Source organism: Triturus cristatus, chromosome 12 (genome assembly GCF_964204655.1).
Source record: "Triturus cristatus chromosome 12, aTriCri1.1, whole genome shotgun sequence".
NCBI classification, from domain to species: domain Eukaryota; kingdom Metazoa; phylum Chordata; class Amphibia; order Caudata; family Salamandridae; genus Triturus; species Triturus cristatus.
The window spans coordinates 496,638,168-496,659,871 of record NC_140595.1 but is presented as its reverse complement, the minus strand read 5'-3'; the positions used below and the strand labels follow the sequence as shown (position 1 = coordinate 496,659,871).

At 44.5% G+C, this 21,704-nt stretch overlaps 1 protein-coding gene across 12 annotated transcripts in view; it reads right to left on the bottom strand.

The window, feature by feature from the left end:
* Positions 1-21,704, bottom strand: part of CYLD (CYLD lysine 63 deubiquitinase) — a 434,005-nt gene that overhangs the window by 258,944 nt on the left and 153,357 nt on the right. For 6 of the 12 annotated variants that reach the window (XM_085638705.1, XM_085638695.1, XM_085638700.1 and 3 more), the window contains 3 exons: positions 19,077-19,379; positions 10,934-11,039; positions 8,387-8,482 (listed from right to left, as the gene is read on the bottom strand). In XM_085638705.1, the coding sequence (XP_085494831.1) occupies positions 8,387-8,482; positions 10,934-11,039; positions 19,077-19,379 (505 nt within the window). Of the gene's footprint in view, positions 1-8,386; positions 8,486-10,933; positions 11,040-19,076; positions 19,380-21,704 lie in introns of all 12 variants that reach the window. The other 6 variants (XM_085638699.1, XM_085638698.1, XM_085638697.1 and 3 more) reach the window with 1 other exon arrangement.

The following is a 21,704-nucleotide window of genomic DNA, read 5'->3' as shown; positions in this document are numbered from 1 at the left end:
AATATTTTTTAGCCGTGCTGCACAGCTGCTCAGCCGCTGTCCAACATGGCTGAAAGTAAAAAATATAAAAGAGCTGTGACGCAGTCAACACTGAAAGCATCATAGTGCTTTTTCTTTTTTAAACTTTCAGCCATGTTGTACAGCAGCTGACATGGAAGGCTGCAGCATCATAGCTGCACTGCTGTGTAACATGGCTATCAACAAAGCTAATAGAGCTTGCATCTGCAACACCTATTGGCTGTGCCAATGCTTCTCCCCCAAAGATACAATAGGTCACTAAGCAACAGTCCATGCGCGCTGCCTGCAGGCTTGCCCAAATGGAGTGATTGGACTTCATTTGAACTTTAGAATTTTAAATATATGTATTTGTTTAGTGATGCGTCAACAATACGGGTTTTGGGCCACGACCGCCACCAAGATGGCCAAACACTTGTGAGGCTACAGCCTGGCCGGCCCTCTTCTGCTGCTCGCCGCTGCCGAAACCTGCATCCCACGATGTGAAGACTCGGCTGAGATAGCAGCGGATCTGAAACTTGCGGTGCTGATGTCCGGCGGCGAATCCCGATGCTGATTTTGAAGGGGAGGGCGGGGGGAGGTAAACTCACGCGACCTGCAAGCCTTGGAGGCCCAGCGGCAATAGGGGCTGTGGGTGAGCTGCGCTTCCTCCCCTCTGCGCTATAATAGCAGGTGATCCCACTTCGCACTCCCTGTGGGGCACATTATGAGCCACTGCGGCCCGTAAGAGAGGCACAGGCAGCAAAGGATTGAACCTCGTCAGGTGATGAAGAGCACCAGATGTGGGCCGGACAGAGAACATAGCTAAGTTCTGTTTCCTGCAGGCACGATCAGCAGTGTAAGTCCTCTGTGCGCCTTGAGGTGGTGATGAGAGGCAAGAGTGAGTGATCTGCCAGCCCAGCATAGCCCCTGTGTGTGTGTGCCACTGCGCTACCTAGTACGATAGAGACCGTCATTAGGAACTGGGCCCTTTGCAACAATGTTATACATATGTGGGCCCCATGGCAGGGAAGTAACATTGCCAGCAAACGACCGCCTGTTGTAAACCTGTGGGCCCGACACCCTGCTTGGTCCCCTATATATTGCACCCGTACACCACCTGGTTCTTCTATGGGCCACTCTCCAAGCAGGACTAAAGTGCCCTACATTGCATGGAGTTCTGACCACCAGTTGGGAGGCGCCTCCCGCGCACGAGGATACCCGGGTCCGCGTCCTAGTTCCCCGCTTCCTATCTGAAACAGGGAGGGGGAGCACGGGCATCACCATTGCCACTCCTGGAGCACTACTACGTCGGGATTCCATCATGGGCCGCACAAACCCGAACCAGAGAAGGCTTACATTTGACCGTGCCAGCCCTACGGGGAGCCGTTGCCCCCAGTTTGACTCTGAGGATGCCACCAATCACGAGGCTACAGGGAGTCCCCCGTGTGACACTGCCGCCGTTAAGGCTGAATTGCGAGTTGGCTTTGGCGCCATGGAGGCGCGCTTTGATACCTTAGCAGGCCACATGGACAAGATGGGAGAGAGGCTGGACAGACAGGGAACCTGGATTGATACCGTGGAAGAAAGACTCCCCAGCATAGAAGAGAACACTGCCACAATGCAAAAACGCTTGGAGAAAATAGAGCGAATACTAAAGCAGGTGGCGATCAAGAATGAAGACTTGGAGGTGCGCCCTTTAAGGAATAACATTTGTATCTCTGGCATTGAGGAGACAACTAACATGGGGAAACCTGGGGACTTTGTGGAGCAACTCTTAATAACTCTCTTTGATCGCTCTAGCTTCTCGGCGAGCTTTGCAGTGGAACGGGCACATCAATCCTTGTGCCAGCAGCCCCTGAGGGCGCTTCACCACGATACATCTCTGTCTTCTCAACTATAGAGATAAACACACCGCGCTCAGGATGGCCCAGGAGAAGGGGCCTTTGAAACACCAGGGTTCAAATCTCTCCTTGTTCCCACACTTTACTCCAACTGTACAAGAGGCTAGAAGGAAATACACCAACGTCAGAAACGCACTCCGCAAGCTGGGTGTGCGGTACTCCATACTCTACCCGGCTCATCTGCTGGTAAAGCACCGGGGACGCGTAAAGATTCTTAATATACCAGCGGCGGAGAGTGCGTTTTGCAAATCTGTTCGCACTAAATCGCCCGGGGCTGGCCGTTCGACCCCGGACCGTGACAGGACTGGGAGAAGCGAGAGCCTGCCTTGGAACTCCCGAGATGTCTCTACATGAAGTCCCCGTTCTTAACTGGAGAAGGGGGAACTGACAAAGCTACGACAGATATGCAAGATATGGCTGATTATGACATTGCCACTCAGCCCAGAGTACAATACAGCACATCGGTAATTGCATTAAAATAGAGTACATTACTGTTCTTATGGGACTGCCGGTGACAGTTGTCACGACACCTTCATGGTGCTCAACAACCTTTATTTCTTGGGGTTTAGTTTTTGTTTCTAGCACTGGTTAAATGGGATCTGCCGGATGTCTTTAAATCTGGTGTGGGTGGAATATTGTTGGGGGCTTGAATTGTTTTTATGACACTGCAAGTTGTTTATATATGCATGATACTCACCACCACCACACATTACATAGGCTTAATGTCCGAGCAGCGCCTTCTCATCTCTGTTACACAGCATGGCTAACATAGTAGTTGTGTCTGCCATTTTGTGGAATATAAGTGGTATTAATAACCCTTGCAAGGGGAAACAAGTATTGTCCTCCCTTAATAGGCACTCCATCAAAGTCGCCTTCCTTCAGGAAACACACACCTTCTGCTACAGCTCATACTCACGAGGCACCTGTATCCTGATCCATTGGACAGTGCCCTTTAAATGTCACTCTCACTACTCTGACCCAGGAGGTCGATAACTAGTGGCGCACGGAACACTTGGGGATAAAAGTATTTTACTGGTAAATGTCTATGCCCGAATATTGATGACCCAGATTTCTTTCAAGATCTCTACTCCTGACTAGACAGTTATGAGGCAGACCATCTACTTATAGGCGGTGACCTCAAAATGCCACACTGCCAGCAAAGCGACACCACCAGTTCGCACTCATCAGATAAAACACGGGCCAGGAAGATATTTCGGCATATCACCGACACCTATACACTGCGTGACGTGTGGAGGACATTATCACCCCGCTGATCCCGGTTTCACGTTCTATTTGGCACCACACACGGTTTGGTCAAGGTTGGATTATTGGTTTATATCAGCTGCTGCATTCAGCTGGGTGTCTGAGATCACCGTACTCCCGCAAACACTTTCGGACCACAACCGTGTCCTCTTGATGCTTCGGGTGCAGCAGGGGCTGTGGCCTTGAACACTGTTCGAGGTTCCATGGCGAGGCACTGCGGGACCAGTGAGCTATAAAGCTCTGTCCTTTAGTACTTGAAGATAAACGCTGGAACAGTATCTATGCAGGTCACGTTAAGGGAGGCCATTAGGGCGTACATTAGGGAAGTGTGCATCTCCAAGCAGGTCAGGATCCTGCTGGATTTCCGCCAACAATTGGGCTGGGTGGTGGGAGATATACGGAACTTGGATCTGAAAGCAATAGCAGAGGGAGACCACTGGTTACAAAGGTGGTAGGAGCTCCTGGCTGAATACAGAGACCTTGCAGAGAGGGAAACCGGAGTAAATATGCCCAGGCATGCCACTATGGAGAGCGGGAGAGACCGGGCCGTTCCCTTGCACATTTGTTGCTTCCCAATAGATCACAGAACTAGGTGGCGGAGCTCCGAACTGAGGGCGGGGAGACTATAACAGGTGGGGACCGAATCATGGCTAGCTTTTGGGCATGCTACCAGAACCTATACACCTCTCCTAACCCTCATGACCCGGCTGCAACATCTTCATATCTCGCAGAGGTTGCGAAGGTGTGGCTTCCGGATGGACATAGGCAATTTATTTGCGAACTGCTAACCTTGGAGGAAGTGATGCAGGCCATTGACGCCCTAGACGGAACTAAGGCCCCTGGCCTTGATGGACTGACGGGAGCCTTCTATAAAATCTTCAAACAGCTCGCCCCACTCATTTTGGCTTTATACAAAGAGGCTACAGAGGCTGGCAGCCTTCCCCCTACACTTCGTGAGGCGGTACTGACTCTGCTGTTGAAACTGGGCAAGGACCCTAGACACTGCACCTCGTATCGCTCCCTATAATTACTTAACTTAGATAATAACATTTTGGCGAAGGCACTGGAGACCCGTTAGGCAATGCTAATGGAGCAGCTTATTTTATCTGCCCACCCCCCCCAGCGGAGCTGGGGGGGGTGACGATAACTGATAAAATGTGGACACATTGCTGCATGCAAACACAATGCATATAAATTAGTCAGCGACCGAAGTCTACACTTCAAATTTCTGCACCGGTACTATTTATCAGCAGTAGCACTTGCAGCATTTGACCACACGAGGTCTGACAACTGCATGAAATGCAAAGGGGAGGGAGCAGACTTTGCGCACCGAATGTGGACGTGCCCAGTTGTGAGTGCCTACTGGATGGCAGTGTTCAAGCACACCTCAGCTATGATAGACATTGAACTCACACAAGAGCCCCTAATGGCGCTGCTGGGCTATACCCTCACCATGCCATGTGCCAAACGCAGGCTGGCTTTTATGGCTTTATTGCTGGGAAAGCGTTAAATAGCACTCCATTGGGGGAGCAACAGTCTGCCGGTTGTGAAGGAATGGCTTGGGAGTATGAGTCGCTGTGAGAGAGAAAGCAAGGATTACGCACACCTACAACCACTTACCTCGCGCATCAAAAATATCTGGGCGCCCCTTCATGCCTACTTACTGACTACTGAGCAAAATACCACTGAGCGAGATCACACTAGTTAGAAACACTGCGTTGACTGCTGCCCTGTGTGAAGGGCACAAGTGTGTTCCTAGACTGCTACCCCTACAGCCTAGCAGTGCATATATATATATTGGAAACGCACACTTGGGTATAAAACACTTGCTATTGAACCTATTAGTGATGTGATCATGTCCATGCTTTCTTCATTTCCATGAATGATGTGATGTGCCGTGGTTGTTAATCTTGAAAAACAGTAAAGAAATTCGCACAAAAATAATAATAAATATGGGTTTTGGAAATATTTTTAGTTCACACATTGTACTTGTATTTAAAGCACGGTGGGTAGCGGCGTTATAGTTACGCGAGTGACTGTCACACCCAGGTGCAGTGTCCAGTTACACAGTGTACCAGCAGTAACTCTAAGGTTTGCACTCTGCTTAGCATGTGTGCTGTCACATACACACCAGTTGTACTGCTCTTCGAAGGTACTTTTGGGAACGTTCTATTGTAAACTAAGAAGAACTTTATGTTGCAGCGTACAACTGGACAGATGGTCAGATGCTGGACTGGCGACTGTAGGAGATTGCTACTTTGATAAGGCTCTGATCCCTTTTGCGGACTTGACGGAAGATAGTGGACTTCCTCCAGGCCAGTTCCTCCGCTACGAAGCGTTAATGCGCACGTTTGCACAATTATGGGACCCTGGAAGGGAGGAACCCGATATACACACCCTGTCCTACATGCGTTATTTACTCTTGGTACGGTGGGGCATCTTGTGAAGTGGCTCTATGCCACCATAGTTGAGGCCTCCACGGGCCCGCTGGATAGATTACGGGCGTGCTGGGATACGATGGGGGTACAGTCCTCCCTGACTCGGAGTGGCGTAAAGTTTTGAGATATTCAGGGAAGGTTTCCAGGAACACCTGACTGAAATATATCCAATTTAACTATATGCATATGTCTTACATAACACCACATCGGCTCAACGTGACATATGGAGGGGTAGTGAGACAATGCCCAAGGTGCGCACACCCAGATGCTGACTTTGGCCATATGACTTGGGATTGCCAGTGGCTTCTCCCCTATTGGGAGGCGGTGTTGGTTAAGATCAAGGACGTGCTTGGTAGGGAGTTGGCCTTAACAATTCAGACGTGCATACTGGGTCTCTTCCCCAGACCGCCTAAACGCAAAGTTGGAAATCACTTGATTGATCTTGCGTTGGGCTTAGCTTAACGCAGGATCGCGATGAAGTGGAAATCTGCGAGAGGTCCACAGATTTCAGTTTGGAATAAGTATGTCATAAGATGGACCGCTACTGGACAACTCCCTGAATAATTGGTGAGATATATTTGTATTGGTGGGGCTAACACCCATGATTGTAGGCAGTGATGGTAGTTGCAATCAGTTTTGGTTCCTGTTATTGTTTTTTGTTCCTTTTTTCTTCTCCTGATTGTATTCAAATTGTCGATTTCGTTAAAATGCTAATAAAGATAAATATTTTTTTTAAACGGTATGTTGCAGCTTTAAAACTTAAAGCAGAAATTCCGATACTTAACTCGCATGGTGATGATCCTGCATCCCTCGAAAGCTGGTCATTTTTTTTAGGTATGGGAAGACGTGACCATAAAAGTCTAATGGGTAATGTAACTGGTGCTCATATAAAATGCTCCAATACCTTCTGGTGGAATCGAGTTCTCGCTATATAAAACTGCAATAAATAAATAAATTGTACCTCAATCAAAGCGTGAGTAGCGGACAGACATTCATTATGGCTAGTCAGTCTGTACTTGCTCCATAAGCCACAGAAAGAAAAGGAGGTGGCACAGTAAGTGGTGGCTTGAATGCGCTGCCGAATTAGAGGGCAGTAAAGAAGAGCAAATAGGATGCCAATGAATGTAAGTAATGGGCTGGATAAAAGCCCCTATTTATAGTTTTTTAGTTTTGTTTTTTAGATACAATAGGTTGCCAAGAAACAGTGCATGCGATTTTCCAGCAAACTTGACCAAAAAATCCTGTTCTAAACAGTGGTAAAACTTTGCAACTCCTGAGAAGCTTTGCACCTATTTGACGATGAAAACAAAGGCCATTAGAGGTTTGCTGCTTGTTACCTCTTGTAGGTCAATTTGCACCTCATCAGTGATGAGATAAAACCCAAGAACTTGATAGTAGTAGCATGGATTTGGCAATTACTCAATTTTGTGTAAGAGAAGTGTTTCCGACATTTTTCATCATGTAGTGAACATGTGCATGGACTGAATTACTTTCTGTGACAACAATGTCGTTGGATACTCTACCTACAGGCAAATTTCTCATCTCAAGAATCCGAGCCAGGCTTGGCCAACCAAGTGGAAATAACTCACTTACACCAGTAGGTCGTATCAAGGCTCTAACTTGACTCCAGTGCCTCCCCAGATGTGACATCAGAGAGATTAGTTGAATTAATTATGAATTATGCATATGGCGGCACCCTCGCCGTGCCCTCAAGTTATAAAAACAAATCAAGGGTCTAGTATCAAGTTTCACTGATAGGAAAATCCAATAATACTTTACCTAAGCTGACTTAAATACATGCATCATCACCTACCAAGCAGCAACATCCAAACCTACCCAATATCGGCCTGAAAAACGTCAACACAACACAGGAAGCTAAAACATCACTCGATTTGAAATCAGGTTAGGAGAAGCATTCCTTTACTTTTATTTCAGTAAGGGCACAAATCTCTTAAAGGAGCGACTCACCCTCCACCCTCCCACATTTTAGGTCAAACTTAAAAAAAAGGCCTACTCTACATTATTGTGAATTACACACTAATGTAACAGCACTCTTTAGGTCATTAGCTTGGTCTGTGCTGGATCAGTAATAAAATATAAATCGGAACACAAAAAAAGTAAAAAAAGCCTTGGGAAGAAGCAGATGTCAACAGAAAGAGGAAAAGAGGCACGGAAGCTACAAGGCTTTTTAAAAAAAAATACATATCTGTAATTAGGTGGACGTAGAGGAGGGGACTGGAGACACAAGTAAAACAGAGATATTGATAGAAGAGTTACCCATTAGAGTTTCAGGTGACTTCCAAGGAAAGTAAAATGGCTCTCACAGGAAGGATAGGAAGTCACAAACAAAGCAATAGAGAGAGTGAACACAGACATGGAGAAGACATGGCCAAGACGCCGCGGCATTCGAGCGCTTAATAAGTAACAATTCATCAAATCAAGATAATGGGCCCATGTATGTTATTTTACGGGGATGCCCAACAAAGAAGCATCAGCAATAGGAAACCAGTATCTTACCAGGAAAAGATAGCTCAGGACAACAATATTTACAGTACCTTGCGCAGGCAGAGAGGTGCTGAGAACATCACATTCACACACATGAGGAAGGTAGGCTAGTGTGTGAAGGTTTTAAAAGGGGCAAGGCTAAGAGGGCCTGCAGCCAATCACGAATGCGAGAAGGAGACGAGGAGGGGCAGACGTCTGTATAATGCAGAAACTCCTCAGTAAAGGGGTTATACTTTTATCACATTCGATATATATGTTTCTGCCAATATGGACATCATTTACCTGAGGCCTTTGGTTTACTATGATTGGATAATCCCTTTTCACTGCCACTTCTGGATGGAAAAGCAAGTTTCAGCGGCCTCCTTTCCTGTGACACTGCTTCTGAAACATTTCAGAATGTAAGTTAACTGTTTGCACAAAAATCACCTTCATTTATAACAGTTGCTACAAGTATTAGAGAATAATCAAAATTAGATACCTGTCAAATTTAAACAACGAGCTACAAGTAGAGGAAAACTACCCCACTGCAAACAACGTATCAACATAAATATGCAGCTTTTCTTAAAAGGGGAAATGCTTTAAAGGCCACAGTAGAAGTGGACAAAATGGATAGAAGACAGTTTGATACTTCGCAAAATAGGACAATGACATTTTGTCAGAAACCTAAAGTTTCAATTCATGAATGGGAGGTTGCCAATAAATAAATGAATTACGGTATTGGAAAGATGTACGCTACTAGCTAAAAGGTCTCTTACCTAATTCTCTCTAAAAAAAAGAAAAAGTAAGATTTTAGCACCATTCTAAAGCGGTTCAGTAAGAATAGGAGCTGCAGAGGGAGAGAATCCCTAAAAATAGGGTTAAAAGAATAAAACTCCAGGGATACGAATGACGTTTCTGTAATCTACATTAACAAGTTTCATTTCTCGTTCAAGAACTAGCACTTTAGCTAAGTCAGTACTCTATAGAGCACGTTTTTGTAAGAATCACTCACATGCTCATCAGTTCAAGTTTATCAGTCATTGGTTGATTGTAACTGTCATTCAAAACGTATGAATCTTCGGCATTGTAAGGACATCGGCCCATTGCAGTGAGCAGCAGTGACAAAGGTCTGCCAATCCAGTGCTGCAATGGAATGCTTTTAACAGGGAAAGTGGCTATCCGTAGCACTGTAATCACCCTGATGCTCTTTCTGCAAATGGCCTTGACCATCTTGACTTCCACTGGTAGCCGGAGCAATGTGGTATAAGAATTCGAGTTGTTCTGATCAAAATTGACAGTGCAAGAGGTGCAAGCAAAGCACGCAGATGCCCTAGAAACAGAAAGAGTGCCAGTACACTTGTTCTGATAGCAAGAGAATTGTTCTCCTATTTCTCACAACAACGAATCACCTGGAGAGAAGAGATCTAGGAGCAGTGGGGAATTTTTTTTTCACACAGCTGTTTTTGTGCCCCGCTGGTACCTTTGCTTCAAACCACCCTCACCAGGTGTCCCTTCCTCCATTCATCCCCTGCGTGCTTACTACAGTGGCAGGATAGACTGCAAAGAGGACTGAGGTCAAACAATAGCTCAGCAATTAGCAGATGTATATTCTCCTTGCCAATGTGAACTGGAGGTAGGTGGGTGAGAAGGTCATGCATTGCAAAGTTCCTTCCATCTTGTTTTTAGTGCTTGTAATGACGCACATTATGAGGGACCATTCTGTTGTGCTGGAGAACAGCAATTCAGGCTCTTTTCTCATGGAGCTGTCTCGCTACATCATGCGCTGCAGGTCGATACGGCATCGCTGGAAATTGGCAAAGGCAGCTTGTATCAGCTTCTCCACTCTTGCTCATTTACCTAAAGAGCCAGCTGTGAGTCATATACTTGAACTGTCGGTCTTATCTGTCTCAGATAATGTTCTCATTCCACACACCGCCCCACACTTTTCTGTAATTCAAGCAGGAAACACATGTTTTTTAACATTGCGGATCCTTTTCACAGGACCAATATCATCAGAAACCCTGGTCGCCACAATCTCCATCGTGGTAGTTAAGGAGCTGACACCACATTAAGTATCATCATTAAAGTTGTGCATCATATTTTAACATTTTAGGGGGAAAGGCCAGAAAGTTTACAGACTGGTGATGCAGATGGTTTAGTAGAGTAGTGAAGGTCAAAATATATTAAAGAATGATCCCAATCAAGCTTAGTTTAATCTTTACTCACTGCATGCAACACACGGTTTTCATGTGGAGTCTTCTAGGTATTCGTACCACAGTCATGACGGCAGTCACAACAAGTATAAGGTTCTAAAATAAGTATCAAATGCTTTGCAAACACGCATGTAATGCCTTTAAGACTTAGGGTAGAGGTATGTTTCACAGAAAGTCCTCCAGTTAGTGGCGCAAGTTCCAAATCATACCTTGAAGGATTCAACTTTGTTGGAATAACACCAATAGAATTGAAGCTGCAACTGGAATAGCATGGTTGAAGAAATTCCTGCTCAACATTATCCACAGAAGTAGCATTTTCCAGTGGAGGACTTAGTACTTGTTTCAACTTTTTATTAGTATCAACACTTCATCTAAGTAGAATCCTCCAAATGAGAACTAAGCAATTCTTTCACAAAACTGAGGATTTTCTATTATCCAGAAGCTCTAAATCAGGCCCTTAATGTGGAAAAACTGGCTCAGAAAATCCTAAAATACAATTTTGCTTTGGAGCTAGTGGCATGCATTCAAAAAGAAAATCCTACTTATCTGGCTGTACACAAACATTATCTGTAGTAATCCCAAATTACTGCTGTTGAATTTCACAAACAACTGCTTGTGAAATTTTAAAGAATCCTACCTGGGATAATATCATTTATGTGAAGCAGGAGGGTACTTTCAACACTGGCAAAACTACAAAGTTGAATTCCATTATATCGTCCATCCCAGTTTCCAATTGGATTATCCTGAAATAGAAAACCAAAGTTTTTCACACATTTTTCCTGATCACAAAGCATGGTATAATCAGAAAATAGAAGGGAGGGTCTGTGCATAGATGTTGCCCCTTGTTCGCTTTCATTCTTGCCATTGCCCAGCTGCATTCTGCATTTATCCCTTGCATATGCTGTGCCCAAACCTACTTGTAAAGCTTCAGTTTTTCAATCAGTTCCATCACAGACTTGCTCTCACTTCCCCCATCACTTCTTTAATGTTATTGTTTCCCTTCCTTTTGTTCCATCATCTTCATGCCTCTCTTCATAGTGTTACCTCCCACCCCCAGGTCCACAAACCATGGTGTTTACACTCCCTCTATTGTCCTGTGCTGCCAATGTAAAGGACAATAAAAACTAACAATTATCACTTCCTCCACTTTTTTGACATCTTCTTTACATTATGAGGATACATTATGTACAGGAAACAAACAATGATGCTCTGCCTTTACTTTTAACTCATATTTTAGTCTCTACCCATTGCAAGAAGGACATACATGTCACCCTTCAAACTAGCATCCTGCTTGCTCTTTTCTCTACCCTGAGTAGGACTGGAAACCTGATGCTGCTTTATATCTAGCACAGATACATTTCTTTATTTATATAAAAGTTTGTATTGTTTGGGATGTTTTTGTTCAAATCCGAAAAAATAATGATTTCTTTATGGTTGCATACCTTTGTGTGTTTTCATATGTTTGTACTTAAAAGTAAAAAGGGGCTAGACTGAACAGATACCATGCTGTCAGTGACAACCTAAACTGATTGGTCAAAAAATTATTTCATTTTAAGTGTTAGCTGCACACCAAATACAAGCGATCTAAAGGCTGATGTGTTTGAACACTTATGGACCCAAGAACAATGTTTGATGCTTCTTTTCATGTTGCCTTTTTATTCTTGGTCTTGTTACTTTTGAGCATGTGTGCCACAGCCAACCCCAGTTTCGTACAAAGCCAGTATTTCTCTCCTACATGATTTGCTGAGCATTTTCTATTTTTGTTTACTGATCTAACATGGCAGACACTGGGACACTGGCACTATTTTCTTTTCTTTTTAATTTACCAATCCAGGATGACACATGTGGGTCGGTAAAGGAAAAAAGTGGGAAAAATCCATTAGGTCTCACCTTTAGACTGAGTGCCAAACTGTTGGTTTTTCAAATGTGTGTAAAGTATGTAAGAAGCTCACTGTGCCACCTGGCAGATGCCAAGGACCGGAACCCGCATGCTAACGCAGTGGTGGCAGCTTTAGCTCTAGTGGAATGAGCACATAAACCCTCTGGGGGTTCGCGTTTTAGCCAATGTGTAGCAAATCTTTATACAGAGCACAATCCATCGGAAGATGGTGTGCTTCTGCATGACCCATCCTTTCTTCAATCTGACATACTCCACGAAGAGTTGGTCGTTCACCCGGAACTCTTGTTTGCGGTCAAGGTAGAAACCAATGCTCTTTTTGGTTCCAGACAGTGAAGTCGCTCCTCTTCCTTTAGAGGGATGAGGCGGAGCGTAAAAAGTAGGCAGAGTTATGGTTTGGCCTACGTGAAAAAGAGTGAGCACTTTTGGAAGAAAGGAAGCCCTCATACAAGTACCAGTTTGTCCCGGTAGAAGTTCAGTTAAGGAGGCTTGGATGACTAGGCCTGAAGCTCACTGACCTTCTGGGCAAATGTTATGGGCACATGTTATGGGCACTAGGAAGGCCGTCTTGATGGTAAGGAGCCTGAGAGGACAGTTATGGAAGTGCTCAAACGGATTGCACCTATGAACTTAAGGCCAGATTAAGGTCCCGCTGAGGAATAATCAAGGGAAAAGGCAGAAACATATGTTGCAAATCTTTCATAAACCTATGTACAATAGGGGACTGGAAAATGGAAGGTTGGTCAAGCAACTGCAGAAAAGCAGATACTGCAGAAAGATATCTGTTAACAGTGCCAATAGCAGAGCCCTGCTGGGCAAAGGAAAGAACAAACAGGAGAATCTGAGAAAGGGGAGCAGAAAGAAGGTCCACTTGTTTCTCTGCACACTGTGCTACAAATTTGCACCAACGGCAGGCGTATACCATCTTGCTGGAGGGAAGCCTGACTGCCAGAATAACATTGCAGACTTTGGGCGGAAGGTCTAAAGCTGTCAAATGTGGCCACTTAATCTACAAACAAGAAGGCGGAGCGTTGACAAGTTAGAGTGGAGAACTCTCCCCTGCTGCTGCAACAGACTATCCTCCAGAATGGGCAGCCTGATTGTTCGACCGATGGCCATGCTCAACAGCTCGGGATACCTGGTTCTCCGTGCCCAACCTGAAAAAAAACCAGAATAATTTGGGCCCGGCCGTTCCTGCTCTTCTTGAGAACTCTGGGCAGGAGTAGTATTGGTGGAAAAGCATACTGGAGGCTTGAGCTACACTTGAGAAAAATGTGTCTCAGAGCAACAGCCGCCTTGGAAACTCCAGCAAGCATAAGTGCTGGCATTGTTCTTTCTCATAAGTGGCGCACAGATCTAACCAAGGCTCTGCCCACTGCTGAAAGAGACCTTGTACCACCTACGGATGGCATCGCTATTCGTGCTCAGCGAGACATCTCTAGCTGAGTTTGGCTGCTCAGAACTTTAAAGAACCCAACAGATGTTGAACCACCAGGGAAATGCCCTGCTGTTCCAGCCATGTCCAGAGATGTAGGACCTCGACAAGGAGTCCACGACCCCACACTGCCCTGTTTGTTGCAGTACCACATGGCGATGGTGTTGTCTGTGAACCCCTGCACCAGACTTCCCAGTGTCTTATGATCTCCACCTCTCCTATATGATCACCCAGGCACAAAAGTGACGCATCTGTCACTACTGTAAGATCTGGTTGGTGAAGGGAGAGTGGTCTGTAGCTGTCTAAATCACGGTTTGTTAACCACCACTGCAGATCTTTTGCAGTTCCCTCAGAGATCTGGACCATGTCAGAGAGATTCCCATGATGCTGCGCCCACTGGAAATTCTGGTCCCGCTGCAAAGCCTGCATATGACAACGGGCATGTGTCACCAGCAGGATGCAGAAGCCCATAAGGTCTAGCAGGCTCTGAGGCAGTCTCACCAAAATCCAGGATAGAGGCTGAAACATTGGTATTATAGCCTGAATATTTTAGACTCTCCGTTGGGGAGGATAGACACGAAACTGCACTGTGTCCAGAGCAGCGCCAATGAGAGGGAGCATCTGAGAGGGAGTCAGGTGTGACTATGGCATGCTGATTGCGAATGCAGGAGGTATGCTGTAGTCTGAAGGTGGGAGACGATAGCCTGGGGTTGGTCCACCTTCAACAGCCAGTTGTCGAGATTGGGAAGACTGGTACTCTCCAATCTCTGCATATGAGCTGCAACCACAGCCATCACCTTAGTGAACACCCGAGGGGCGCTGGTGAGGCCAAAAGAGAGCACAGTGAACTGAAAGTACTTGTGGCCCACTGTGAACCGCAGGTAATGCCTGTGGGCAGGCAGGACAGGAATATGGAAATTTGCGTCCAGCAATTCCAACATTGCCATCCAGTCTTCTGGGTTCAGAGCAGATAGGACCTGAGCTAAAGTGAACAGTTTGAACTTCTTCTTGAGGAAGAAGTTGAGAGCATAGGTCTAGAAAAGGACAAAGGCTTCCCTCCTTCTTGGGCTTGTTCGCGGGAATAACAATCACAACTCACTTCTAGTGTGAACACTCTCTCTAGGGCCAAAAGAGCCATCACTTCCTGGCGGATAAAAGATAGGTAGTCCCCCATCTGCCTATCGCATGTAAGTGGCATGGAGGGGGGTACTTTCAAATGGGAAGGAGTAGCCGCTTTGGCCAATCTGCAAACCGAATTTTCCGATGGTATGGACTGCCAGTGGCGAAGGTGGTGGCGGAAGCTGCGGCCCACTGGGTGCCCATGATGGTAAGCGGACATACTAGGAGGGTTTGGATGCTACAGCTGATGGGGGGTTTATGGACTGACCTGACCGCTAGCTGCACGACCCACGGAGCCAGTAGGTGCCGTGTCCATGGCGACGCGGAGACTGGAACGCTTGCATGCCGTGATGACTGGTCAGGTAAGGATGAGGCTGTAAGCCCCATCCGTGGCCACGAAAGAAGCGAATGGCGGATTGAGGGTGACAAGGGGTCATGGAAAGGACCAGGCCGTATCCCTGCTGTCCTTAAACCTCACTAAAACTGAATCCACCTAGTCTTCGAAGAGAAGTGAGCCACCAAAGGGTATGTACATAAGAGAGTGTTGGACATCTCCCGAAAAGCCAGTCGGTTGCAACCAGCCATGGCACCGTAAGGCTACAGTCAACGAAAACACTGTCTAGTGTGTCTAGTCCACATCATATTGCCAACTTCAATGGATCTGTCCCATCTGTAACAGCCTCAGAAATTATGGTCTGAGCCTTCTCTGGGACCATTGGCAGCACCTGCACAACCGTATCCCACAGGGTGTGGGAATAGCAGCCCAAAAGGTAAGTGGTCACAGACCACAGTGCCAGGCTGGTGGAAGAAAACATTTTCTTCCCCAAAGCTGTCCATCCTCTTGGATCCCCCGACTGGAGGTACGGTAGGGAATGCACCTTATGGCTAGCCAGAACAACTTCCTGGACTTGTCAGAATAAACTCGTTGACTTGGTAAACTGAGACAGCTTAGGCTAAAGTTCTTCTACTAACCAGAAATACTGTGATGAATGGTCCAATGTGCCATCAGCAAGTCAGGGAGCACAAATTCAGCTATTTTATCACTGTGCAGCTGCACCCTTTTAATTATAAATCGATCTAAAACAGGGAGAACTGGTGACTTCTGAAACAGGCCTAGTAGCACATGTTGGTTTTTAGTGACCCGTAGGTTAAGGTGAGCAAATCTGTCAGCACATTTACAGCACTGGATAAAACAAGGAGGTCTATGAGAAAGGCTTTAAGCCCAAATACGTTAGGGAAGGCAAGAAGTGGCAGGTGGCACTTGCCCTGCCAATAATAAGACCAAGGTCCTGAGAAGTACCTAGGGGTCAGCAAAGGCATTTAAGGGAAGAACCAGAAGTGTACTAAATGTATTCTCTTTAACCGCTGGAATGAAATGAGGGAGAATCACGAGAAACTCCAACCATGGAGTTCGAGCCAAATATTAAAGAGAGCCTGATTTATGCTTCCCAAGTACAATTGGGGGAATGAATGAGAAAGCTCTTTCACAACAGCCTGGATGGATACAGCAAACTAAATAATTTACCTTGACTACATGATTACCAAGTCCCAGGATCTGCTCACCCTTCAAGAACTAATATCAGTTGTTAACGAGCAGGATGTGGGAAAAATTACAATGCATAACACAACATGTTGACCATTACAACAAATTCAATTACAATGTTGTACTTTTACAAGGTGAAACTACTAGCATTGATAGAGATGTATATATCTATAAACATATTTTTTTTCCCTTTTCTATATGCTTAAATGGTGGGAATCCCATTTTAGTATAAATATATATTTGCTCTTAAAATGGGGGAACAGCCATACAATCTCCCTATCTTTTTATATCTATCCATAAAATGTAAACCCTGCTAACATCCCTAAATCCTAAAAGAACAAAAAACAAAAACAAAATCACAACCCATTACCTCTACCTATCCATAACTTTAAAATCTCCTTACTCAACTCTAAACCCTAAAAGCCCCTTAAGGCTACCCATCACTACAACCAAAAACCCCTTACCCAACCCTGAACCTTAAAAAACCCTTACTGTCCATCACCCCTAACCAATCCTGAACATTAAAATATCCCTTGCTAACCATTATCTCTGCCCATCACAGAATCCTAAAAACCCCTCACCAACTTCTTACCCTACCCATCCCTGAACCATAAACACCCCTTACCCATACCCATCCTTGAACCCTAAAACATTCTTACTATCCCGTAATCTACTGATCCCTAAACCCTAACAATTCATTACTACCCCTTATCCCTACCAAACCCTGAACCCTATAAACCCCTTACTACCCCTATTTAAGTGACATAATAATTTTGTATGTGTGTGTATATATATTATAACTATACGCATATAAAAATATATTTACGTATACCTATATTGATCATTTTAAATGTGTGTTTATATATGTGCACATAAACACACACACACTTGCTTTTGTCATATAAAAAAAGTTTTGCCTGGATAATGAAATACTTGGAAATGGCCTGTATGGTACTTACCGTTGTTGTAAAGACTATGTGGAAAAGTACCAAGTGACAAAGGCTGCATGGTAAAGGTAACATATCTTCAGCAAGATGTGAAGATGGCCATGGATTTTCTTCAGAGCCTGAGGTTCATGATCAACAAACAATTCAGATTGAAAAGACAAGTTTACTATGGGGCCTTTCAGAGTCCGAAGTTACATTATCTGTAAAAGAACTCACCAATTCAGAGTTGGTGGCCTTTTCAGAGGAAGCAAAAATAAACATTTATTGATCGCTAGACCACATGGATACCTGGAATGGCAAGGCAATCTTCGCATCACTCTAATGGCGTCTGATGTCATCAGGCTGAGTGATGGCCTTTTGTAGGGATGTTTAATCTGCTGGATGTTCTACATATTACACACCTGAGAACATTGTCTCACTGTGCATTTGTGCTGCTGACTACTATTGCTATGGCCATGATCATTTCAGCGATAAATTATGTTTCTGCTTAGATCATGCTGCGATGTGGAGCCTCTGACTCAGCCTCTAGCTTTTCCAGGGTGCATGAGAATAGATAAGCATTTCTTTTTTTGGCATTAGACCATTGCATAGTTTGGAAGCGTTCCTTTGAGTCCCTAGCAACGGACCACACAGTTGGTGTCCATACCTTAGAGAAAATGTCATACACTTCATGCATTATAGAATCATGTTACTAGGTTTCTTTAATGACGACGCATACCAAGCGCTTGCCTTACTTACTAGATGAACCTTATCCAAGCACCTATGTTGACTAAGTACTGAGACATAGTTGACCACAACTCAGTTCAGAACGAACTATATTTCACTAGTCCTTTATACTAAGGAAGAGTGGATGCAGGTAGTTGATCTAATTAGGAGTAACAATCTTTCACAGGATAAGAAGAAGCAGACGAAAAATTATTTATCATTTTGTAGGTCGGATTGTTCAATCAGGTCTTGAAACGTATGAAATTTATTAACATTTGGACCTCTTTTTTAGCATTGTTACTTTCAGGTTTGGAAAGAAATAGTTGGATTACTAATTTCATTTCTGCTGTAGCTTTTATTTTGAACATGTTCTATTAAGAATGCATTATCTATTCAACATTTGATCTTAAAGAGGTGTTGCATTATAAAAAAATTCATTTCTGGGAAAGTGCAAATTCTTTTTAATTGCCAACTGCGTGTAACACTAAGCAAATGACCCATCAATGAATATAAAGAGACCATGTTATTAAAATAGTGTGTGACTAGATATTTTTTTATTGGATCATAAACTCTCACTTGAACTTTTCTTTAAATGTTTGCATCTCTTAAAACACACACTTTTAAATATCAGCCTCTACCCAAACTAAAATGTGTCATTTTGGAAAGAACATTTTTTATTGGACTTGAAAACGGACAGGATGTGGTTACACACACGAGGAGAAAGTCTAGTCTATTTTCTGTTTTGGTCGATTGGTGTTTTACGTGACTGAGACAGGTGCTGGTGAAAGTGTGTTTCCTAATCACCTTTCACCTGCATTGCAGAAATCTCCTCTACCTTGGGCAAAATAACAATGTACTGAAACCGCAAAGCAAAAGGAAGTCTGGTATGACACTGAACTGTATAAATTAACCTGCTAACAAATAACCTTGAAGACCCACTTCGGTTAAAACTAAGTACACGGGCCTCCCTTACACCCACTGAAACAAAGGTAGCCTTCACTGACTTCAGAAACAATGGGAGCCAAAAGCTTCTTTTTCATTAACGTGCAACTTCATGAGTTGGGAACAGCATTTTTAAATGCCTTCAAAAGTTTGTGTAAACAAAGGCGACAGAAAAAAATGAAAGTATCTCACCATATCCACTCCGACAAAGAACCCCAAACTTTCCTTTCCAGGTAAGACGTCACAGAAAATGACTGTGCCAAATTCCATTCCTTCTCCAATTTTCAAAGAAACCCTGGAGTTGATATCCAAAGGTGGTACTTCGGCCTGTAAAGGGTCTATGGGGGATGCATAGTCAATCTCCAGTTCATCATCTTCTTCGTCATACAACTCAAGTTTGTCCAGTGCAACAAAAACTCCACACTCTTCATCGCACTTGAAAAGCTGTTTACTTTGGTAAGAACCATCAGTGAAGCCCTGACCACGGCCTTCATCCTAAAAAAAATAAAACATTTTTTACTCAAGGTCAATTCTCCCACTGATGGTACGTACTGTCATTAGGTTGTGACATAAACCTGGAAATCAAATTGATTAAGAAGCGTAAGTGGGAAATAGAAGTAATATCCCGTGAAAACACAGTATAGTATTGCAAAAACATTAACGTAAAAATAAGATGACTGCACAGTCAAAACATGCATTAAATGTAAATAATGTGTGTTCAATCTGCATTACTACAAAATTAATTAAGTTGGAGTTGTTTATACTTGCTACCAAAATAGGATCTGACATTATTTCAATGGTGTATTTTCATTAAAAAAAAAACATTGATTCGATGTCAGGATCGGAGGCGAGGATTATGCCTTAACTTTCTTCACTTTTCACATTTTTCAGCTGTCACTATCAAAACCATATAACAGGACTTAATTTCCCATGAAACCTTAGGAAAAAGTCAAACAGTAAATTGTCCAATGCATAACCAGGGATCCATTTTTAGTCTATCGTCCCTCTTGCTGCCTCCTCTTTCTTCGCTGCTCCAGCAGCCAAGATAAGTCCCTTTGGCCTTTGGGCCATGTTATCGCTTGTTTTTAGGTCTCGTGCTGCTCACCTTCGCGAGATCTATTGTTGTCGGTTTCTTGGCCGAAGGGGGACAGGACATGTGCACGCCTGGACAGGCGATGTGCATGCGCACGTCGTCTTGCTGCGTCTCTTCCTCCAGCCAAATGCAAATCATTAAGCCTTTACATTGTCCATAAAAGGGAAGTCCAAAACTTTACATTGTGTTTGAAACATGTTCGGTGTAGCTCGTGTTCTAAGGGAGTAGCCCCAGTGCAGATTTGCATGTGTTTGTCTGCACCTGATCCCAGGACGCTGAGTTTTCCAACATATTTCACGTGGACTCTGCCCCTCGCATATTTTGCAAGGTAATACTTTATAAGATTTACACTGGGAACTCGTGCGGAATTGAGGAGGGGACTCAAAACAAGTGCGCTGCCCCTCATTCCGAGCTTAACAAGTGCAACAAACGCACCTCCGTGAAAAAAGACTTCGGTCCAGTAGCGTGTTAAAATATTATTTCTCCCTAAAAACTGCAGTTTTAGAATGAGACCTTGATTTCGGAGGTTATTTGTGTCCTCCTTTTAATCTCCAGTTTGCGGTCAATATTATGGCGAATCCCCTTTGTTTATTCATTGCAGAGTTGAGGTAGTCCGCAGGGCTGTGGTTCTGGAGCCAGACTTTAGGCATTGCAGTGCTGTGGTCACGACTTGCCCCTCACTGAGGGAGAATTATTAGCTCCATAGTAAGGCGTTTCGTTACTTTGAACCTAGGTTTATTGTGGGCTCTCTTGACCTAAACCCCTCCTTTGCTGCTCTCCCATAATGTTTCCCCGAGTCATCATCCCGATCTCTACTTTACCTCACGCGTCGATACCTCGATCTCACCCGTCCCTTTCAGTTTCTCCCTCACCATCTCGCTTTTCCTCACTTCCCCTCCTTTCTTCTCCCAAACAAACCCTTTTCTCTTGCATTTACCTCCCGCCTCCATTCTACCACCTCGTTTCTCATCCTACGAAACCCCGTCTTTGCCTTTTCCTTTTATTATCCCTCCCATCAAAGTGCCCTGCATCCGACTCGTCCCTATTTCCGCCTCACGATCTCCAAGCACCAGTCTTCTTTCTCTCTGTTCTCACGTTCCCTCCACCCCTAGTCCAAGTGCCCTCTTTTCGCCCCAACCAGTGCCTTCTATATCGCTGTCCTTTTCCCACTTTCTTACTTCCTCTGTACCTCATTTCTAACGTTCCCCTTTCCCGAGTCACCAATACAATATAGACTACATTTGTTTCCATTCCTTTCCTTCGCCCCGTTACCACTTCTCTCTTGTCTGTCTGGGCTCTCCCCCTTCGGCCCCAACATGCGGCATGTCTCCTACTCCTCTTGTGCAGAAATTCTACTCCTACAAAATTAATTGCCCTGCTAGAACAAAAGAACAAGCATTTGCAATGCAATGCAATAGGTCTTGCCTTTGCGATCATTTAAGCTATTGGCATTGTATATGACAGTACCTTTTATTTATCTGTTTTGATAATTAACACATAAATAAAAGGCATTGTCTTTTACAATGCCAATAGCTCAAACTCGGGTAAATGCGAGACCTATTGCAAAGCAAATGCTTGTTACTGCATGTGGACAGAGTCATTGCCATGTATAGTATTACTGCTAATCACTTCTTTTCTTTCAACGTGGCCGTGGGAACGTTTGTCACTCCTCAGCAGCCGGTTCTTGTCTTGATTTGGCGCCGCATGGTGAGGGCCACACGCTGTGT